At 39.5% G+C, this 8,240-nt stretch overlaps 1 protein-coding gene across 1 annotated transcript; it reads right to left on the minus strand.

Annotated features, from left to right (window-relative positions):
- Window positions 1-1,001: 1,001 nt before the first annotated feature.
- LOC124016147 (zinc finger protein 135-like) lies at window positions 1,002-4,152 on the minus strand. Its single transcript, XM_046331681.1, has 2 exons — window positions 3,567-4,152; window positions 1,002-1,858 (listed from the first exon to the last, which is right to left on the minus strand). The coding sequence occupies exons 1-2, from the start codon at window positions 3,913-3,915 to the stop codon at window positions 1,242-1,244; spliced, it is 966 nt and encodes a 321-aa protein (XP_046187637.1). The 5' UTR covers window positions 3,916-4,152; the 3' UTR covers window positions 1,002-1,241.
- Between the last annotated feature and the right edge of the window lie 4,088 nt (window positions 4,153-8,240).

Here is an 8,240-nt window from a genome sequence, read left to right on the forward strand (position 1 = left end):
CTGGGAATGTGTGTTGCAGTTTTACTTTAGTGCCTCATTGCAAACAGGATGCATGTTTTGGAGTATTTTTTTCTTCTGTACTGGCTTCCTTCTTTTCACTCTGTCATTTAGGTTAGTATTGTGGAGTAACTACAATGTTGTTGATCCATCCTCAGTTCTCCTGTCACAACCATTAAACACTAACTATTATAAAGTCACCATTGGCCTCATGGTGAAATCCCTGAGCGGTTTCCTTCGTCTCCAGAAACTGAGTTAGGAAGGACGCATGTATCTTTGTAGTGACTGGGTGTATTGATACACCATCTAAAGTGTAATTAATAACTCCATAATGCTCAAAGGGATGTTCAATGTCTGCTTTTTTTTCTTTCTTCCTATCTACCAATTGGTTCCCTACTTTGCGAGGCATTGAAAAACCTCCATGGTCTTAGTGGTTGAATCTGTGTTTGAAATTCACTGCTCGATTGAGGGGCATTACAGATAATTGTATGTATGGGGTACAGAGATGAGGTATGCATTCAGAAATCATATTAAACACTATTATTGCACACAGAGTGAGTCCATGCAACTTATCATGTGACTTTTTAAGCTAAATCTTTACTCCTGAACTTAATTAGGCTTTTAATTACATTTGTAAACATTTCCAAAAACGTAATTCCACTTTGACATTATGGGGTATTGAATCCATTTGAAATTCAGGCTGTAACACAACAAAATGTGGGGCAGGTCAAGGGGTGTGAATACTTTCTGAAGGCACTGTATATATAAACCCCCCCCCCAACCCAGCAATCTAATAGCATCAGTAAAATCTGTTGAAATAAAACCACAGATAAATAAACCGAACATAGTACAATTAAACAATACATAGATCAGAAATAGTTACACATTATAGACGCCAGGACAGCGGAGTCAATCACCACCTTCCGGAGACACCTGAAACCCCACCTCTTTAAGGAATACCTAGGATAGGATAAGTAATCCTTCTCACCCCCCCCCCCCCCCTTTAAGATTTAGATGCACTATTGTAAAGTGACTGTTCCACTGGATGTCATAAGGTGAATGCACCAATTTGTAAGTCGCTCTGGATAAGAGCGTCTGCTAAATGACTTAAATGTAATGTTAAATGTATAGAGATCCATTCATGGATGTACAGGCCTGTTGGATAAACGTTCAGAAGTGTCCGCTGCTGATTTTTTTTCAGGTGTCCCTGGCCCTGTGAATATTGGCCGTGGACAAATTCTCAGTCAAAAACATAAGTCAGAACACAGCCTCTCTATTCTCTCGTGTGATTTCAGATCCTCTGACTGGGAAAATGTCTTTTCACAATGAGAGCAGTGGTATGTCTTCCCCTCCTGTGTATTAGTATGTTGGAATGGCTTTTCTCCAGTGTGTTTTCTCTCATGCTTTTTCAAACTCCCTGACCACCTAAAACTCTTTTCACACTGGGAACATTGAAAAGGCTTTTCTCCTGTGTGTATTCTCTCATGCGTTTTCAGGCTCACTAACCACCTAAAACTATTTCCACAGTGAGAACAGTGATAAGGCTTCTCTCCAGTGTGTATTCTCTCATGCTTTTTCAGGACCCATAACCACCTAAAACTCTTTCCACAGTGGGAGCAGTGATAAGGCTTCTCTCCTGTGTGTGTTCTCTCATGCCCAACCATGGCCCCTAACTGAGTAAAATTCTTTCCACAGTGGGAACAGTGGTAGGGCTTTTCTCCTGTATGTATTCTCTCATGCATTTTCAGGCTCCCTAACCACCTAAAACTCTTTCCACAGTGGGAGCAGTGGTGTTGGTTAGGCTTCTCCGGGTCTGTTTCCTCTGAGGAACTCTTCCCGCTGTCAGAGTCTGGTCTCTCTCCTGCCAAAGACAAACAGATTCTTTAGTTAAACAGAGAGACCTGAATGACACTTGCATTAAATAAAATTGTCTTCCTATGAGGTTTAATCTAGACTAGATCCCTCAGTAACCTGAGGTCAGTTTTCACAACATTACATCATTAAAAATAAACTTGGTGACAGTGAGATTTAAAAACAAATTACGTAGAGCTCCAAATGTAATTTCTCAGGGAATGTCTTGATGTCATAATAAGAGCTCTATAATACTAGATAATGTCATGTTTATAAGCTGAACAGAGCTCTATAATAATAGATAATGTCATGTTTTAGGCTGAGCATAGCTCTATAAGAATAGATAATGACAGGCTTATAGGCTGAGCAGAGCTCTATAATAATAGATAATGTCATGTTTATAGGCTGAGCAGAGCTCTATAATAATAGATAATGTCATGTTTATAGACTGAACAGAGCTCTATAATAATAGATAATGTCATGTTTTAGGCTGAGCATAGCTCTATAAGAATAGATAATGACAGGCTTATAGGCTGAGCAGAGCTCTATAATAATAGATAATGTCATGTTTATAGGCTGAGCAGAGCTCTATAATAATAGATAATGTCATGTTCATAGACTGAGCATAGCTCTATAATAATAGATAATGTCATGTTCATAGACTTGAGCATAGCTATATAATAATAGATAATGTCATGTTCATAGACTGAGCATAGCTCTATAAGAATAGATAATGGCAGGCTTATAGGCTGAGCAGAGCTCTATAATAATAGATAATGTCATGTTTATAGGCTGAGCAGAGCTCTATAATAATAGATAATGTCATGTTCATAGACTGAGCTCTATTATCTATCTATAGCTTGACAACATTCAGCTGTTTTCGTGATATGTATTATCTAACACTTACAATTTCTTTCCTTTTTGGTTACTAAACAGTTATATCAACATTTAGCAACTAAGGTAAACTAGCAACATTAGCAAACCCGTTAGTTAAAAGTTGTATATTAAATGTGTCACAGTCGAATTTTACAATATACAGAATGTAGCACAAAATGTGTACATATTACTTTTTTGAAATCTCTCATAACCAACTTAACTAAAACCTAACTTAACTTACATGAATTGCAATAAAAAAATCGGTGGTCAGCTAGCTAGAAGGGTGTATGTAGTCGTAGTTAATATTATTTTTGTTTCTTGTTGACTATTTTAATTGAAAGCTATCACAGTAAGGTAGTTATGTTGGATAAATAAAATACATAAGAAGCCGTATGTATCTTACATTAAAGGGCCAATGCAGCCGTTTAAAAAAAATCTCAACATCAAATCCTTTCTGGGTAATGATGAAGTAGCTTCCTGGTTTTGTTTCAAAGATGTCCACTGTCTGGGTGTTCACCCCCCCCCACACCCCCACACACACACACAGGTTATTACAGCAACACACATCACCCACCACGGGTTACTATAGCAACACACATCGCATGTCATTTATATCTTGTTTGTCAATTCTGAGTGACATTAAAGTTGTGAATTTTCTAATCCATTGTTAAGGTTTTGTTGGTGACCCGCTCTTTGGTGGTATACACATCTTACAGTGTAGTTATCAATTCCTACATTAAATAATAACATATTCAAGCATAAACATTCAGTAGAATGCTGCTTTAAAACCCATGCATCAGTTAAACAATAGTTTGTGCTCCTGTTTTTAAGACAGTACTTACTGGTGTTAATCAGATCGCCTGTCTCCTCCTCCTGCTCATGTTCTTCCATCAATGTGACAGTTATCTCTCCCTCATTCACTCCAAAAATGGCATCCTCCTCTTTCTCTTCCTCCTCTTCTTTTACTGTAACATCCTCCTCCTCTTTCACTCTGAACGAGTCTTCCTCTTCTTTCACTGTAACGTCTTTCTCTTCTTCTTCTTTCACTGTAACAGCCTCACCCTCTAGTTTTACTGTGACATCCTCCTCTTCCTTCTCCTCTTTCACGACAATGTTCAGCCCCAGAGCTTCTTTCTCCGTCCAGCAGACCTCTTCTTCTTTAACAGGAGGGGAGAAGTTTAGGGAGCTCATGGTCGGGGATGTTAGCAAGCTAGCATTAGCGACTAGCCTAGCGCTATGCAAATGTAAAACATCTGCCTGTCTAACAGCATTAATATGAAAATAAATGGGGCAAAAAGCTGTAAAACAGAAGTATGTTTAAAAAACATAGGCAAATATGCACTGAAACAGTCTAAAAAGCTTGAATGTTTAGGCTATGCCGCCTAGCAAGCTACTGAAGTGACTGACTCGCTTTTGTTGTTGAAGTGTCCCGTCCACTGGATTATACGTCACAATGGCAGCGTCGTCATCAGCTGACCGGAACCCCATAATTATATTTTCTGCATTAAATAAATTATTTCAACCACTCGCTAACTCCTCCTTTACCCACTCCATTTAATAAAGTACCATTTTTCATGCATTTTTCAAATCCCCAAATCTGAAATAAAGAGATTTACATCACTGTACAATCTACCCCTTGATTCAGACCTGCCCCCCTGCTTCATACTGAGCCTCCCAGCTGCAGTTTCACCACATTCTCATTGACAACCCCAACATCGGTCTCTGAAATGGTCCATAATATGAGGTCAACTACCTGCCCCTTGAACCCTGTTCCCACAGGACTCATACAATCATAAATCACTTTCTTAATTCAGGCACTGTGCCCAATTCCCTTAAAAATGCCTCCATCAAACCAACATGAACCCTTCTAGTCTGGCTAGATACTACAGAACTACCTCTCTACCAACAATCTGCATGAACCCTTCCAGTCTGACTAGATACTACAGAACGACCCCTCTACCAACAATCTGCATGAACCCTTCCAGTCTGGCTAGATACTACAGAACGACCCCTCTACCAACAATCTGCATGAACCCTTCCAGTCTGGCTAGATACTACAGAACTACCCCTCTACCAACAATATGCATGAACCCTTCCAGTCTGGCTAGATACTACAGAACTACCTCTCTACCAACAATCTGCATGTACCCTTCCAGTCTGACTAGATACTACAGAACGACCCCTCTACCAACAATCTGCATGAACCCTTCCAGTCTGACTAGATACTACAGAACGACCCCTCTACCAACAATCTGCATGAACCCTTCCAGTCTGACTAGATACTACAGAACGACCCCTCTACCAACAATCTGCATGAACCCTTCCAGTCTGACTAGATACTACAGAACGACCCCTCTACCAACAATCTGCATGAACCCTTCCAGTCTGGCTAGATACTACAGAACTACCTCTCTACCAACAATCTGCATGAACCCTTCCAGTCTGACTAGATACTACAGAACGACCCCTCTACCAACAATCTGCATGAACCCTTCCAGTCTGACTAGATACTACAGAACTACCCCTCTACCAACAATCTACATGAACCCTGTAGTTGTATAAAGTCTGGATGTATACAACTACAGAACTACCTCTTAACTATAGGTGGCTGGTGGAACCTTAATTGAGGAGCCACCGTGCTTCTACATCTGCATTGCTGTTTGGGGTTTTAGGCTGAGATTCTGTATATCACTTTGTGACATCGGCTGATGTAAAAAGGGCTTTATAAAGATACATTTGATTACAAGGTGTGGAGACCATCATAGTATAGTAGTGGTACTAGTAGTGGAGCCAGTACAATAACAAGGTGTGGAGACCATCATAGTGTAGTAGTGGAGCTAGTACAATAACAAGGTGTGGAGACCATCATAGTATAGTAGTGTAGCTAGTACAATAACAAGGTGTGGAGACCATCATAGTATATTAGTGGTACTAGTAGTGGAGCCAGTACAATAACAAGGTGTGGAGACCATCATAGTGTAGTAGTGGAGCTAGTACAATAACAAGGTGTGGAGACCATCATAGTATAGTAGTGTAGCTAGTACAATAACAAGGTGTGGAGACCACCATATTATAGTAGTGGTACTAGTAGTGGAGCTAGTACAATAAGGTGTGGAGACCATCATAGCATAGTAGTGGAGCTAGTACAATAACAAGGAGTGGAAACCATCATAGTATAGTAGTGGAGCTAGAGTCCTGTCCAGGGGAAGTACTTGTACATCAAGCTGCCTCACACTACAGAAACAGCTCCTGCTACTATGAGCCATTCTGGCTCAGACAAGCCAAGGCTACTTCCTTCCTTATATAATAATTTACATTTAGCAACATCCAAATCATATTATGAACTACATCAGAGGGTTTATACTTGTATACAACCAATCAAAGAAAATAATGAAAACGAAATACACATGTTAAAATATTTAATTTGATTTTAGATCAAGATGAATAAACAGAAAAAGGCCTGTTGTTTTGGTCAGATTTTCATGTCTAATTTCATTTAAACAATATGATTTAATGTGACAAACAAAAACACAAATTCTCAGTCAAAAACACAAGTCAGAACACAGTCTCTCTATTCTATCATGTGATGTCAGGTCCTCTGAGTGGGAAAATGTCTTTCCACAATGAGAGCAGTGGTATGTCTTCTCCCCCTGTGTATGTATTCTTTCATGCTTATTCAGATGCCTTAACCGGTTAAATCTCTTTCCACACAGGGATCAGTGGTACGTCTTATCCCCTCCTGTGTGTGTCAGGCCCCCTAACTTGGTAAAACTCTTTCCATACAACTAGCATTGGTAGAGCTTTTCTTATGTGTGTCCCCTCTCATGCTTTTTCAGACTCTTTAACCACCTAAACCTCTTTTCACACTGGGAACAGTGGAAGGGCTTTTCTCCTGTATGTATTATCTCATGTGCTTTCAGATGTAGTAATCGGGTAAAACTATTTCCGCTGGTTTGGGCATCTCTGTGTCTGGTTCCTCTGAAGGACTCTTTCTGCTGTCAGAGTGAGAGTCTGGTCTCTCTTCTGCCAAAGACAGAATAATTTGTTTTATACTAAAGAGAAACCTGAATGAAATCTCCACATAATAGAACTGTTTTCCTATGAGGTTTAATCCAGATACCTCAATAACCCGAGGTCAGTCTCCACAACATTACATCATTAAACAAAAACTTGGTGACGGTGAGATTGTCATGTTTATAGGTCATGTTTAGGCTGAGCAGAGCTCTATAATAATAGATAATGTAATGTTTAGGCTGAGCAGAGCTCTATAATAATAGATAATTTCATGTTTTAGGCTGAGCAGAGCTCTATAATAATATATTATGTCATGTTTTAGGCTGAGCAGAGCTCTATAATAATATATTCTGTCATGTTATAGGCTGAGCAGAGCTCTAAAATAATAGATAATGTCATGTTTTAGGCTGAGCAGAGCTCTATAATAATATATATGACTATTTCAGTCAATGTTATAGGCTGCATTTGATCCAATGTTAATAACGTTTTGTTTGTGGCCCACTTCATCTCTAAAGTAATAATTGCTATATATTCTAAATGATCATTCTTTAGTTCAGCCTTTCCTTCAAATGGCTATTTTGGCCATGTTTTTTGTAGACTTACAAACTTTTGCTAATATGTTCAGTCTCCCCAAAACGCTTGTCCTTTTGCTAATATGTTCAGGCTCCCCAAAACGCTTGTCCTTTTGCTAATATGTTCAGTCTCCCCAAAACGCTTGTCCTTTTGCTAATATGTTTAGTCTCCCCAAAACGCTTGTCCTTTTGCTAATATGTTCAGTCTTCCCAAAACGCTTGTCCTTTTGCTAATATGTTCAGTCTCCCCATAACACGGTTCTTATTTTAAGTATTTCTCCAACATTATCTAGAAATCTGCTTTTTGTGGGTATACACACTCCACGCAAGGTCTACAATAGACACGTCAAAAGTTTCATTTTGCGATTCTGTGAGACAATATAGTTGTGATGTTGTGGTGTGTGTGTGTGGGGGGGACTCTGATGGTATACACATGTTACAGTTAAGCAATAAGACCAGAGGAAGTGTGGTATATGTCCAATAGTGCATGGTTAAAGACTGTTCTTATGCACAACACAACGCAGTGTGCCTGGATACAGAACTTAGCGGTGGTGTATATCACAAAATGTACATACCCATGGTATACGGCCTGATATACCATGGCTGTCAGCCAATCAGAATTCAGGGATTTAATTGGGTGGGTATAATTTGTGGAACGTTCTAACAGGAATCCGTTCCAAAAACTTCGCAAATAACAAGGTTGCCAACTAACAACGCATACAGAGTCGTATAACAGTAGAATGAGATACCGGGTAGGGAGTGAGCTATGTAATTACGTTTTTTACTCACCACGTTTATTCGGATAAAATGTCTCTTCGTTCTGGTAGCCTCCACCATTTCTAATTCGTTGGTTTAGTTATTATTTCCGGTGTTCCTGCATTTGCGGGTGAACTCTGTTGCGCCTCAATTGGGGAATCGCTGTGGTTGAAA

The sequence above is a fragment of the Oncorhynchus gorbuscha genome, linkage group LG26 (genome assembly GCF_021184085.1).
Source record: "Oncorhynchus gorbuscha isolate QuinsamMale2020 ecotype Even-year linkage group LG26, OgorEven_v1.0, whole genome shotgun sequence".
NCBI lineage: Eukaryota > Metazoa > Chordata > Actinopteri > Salmoniformes > Salmonidae > Oncorhynchus > Oncorhynchus gorbuscha.

Coding starts and splice junctions, on each gene's coding strand:
- LOC124016147 (XM_046331681.1), bottom strand. CDS start 3,915: ATGAGCTCCCTAAACTTCTCCCCTCCTGTTAAAGAAGAAGAGGTCTGC. Junction 1,859..3,566: donor AGGCGATCTGATTAACACCA/GTAAGTACTGTC, acceptor TGTCTTTGGCAG/GAGAGAGACCAGACTCTGAC.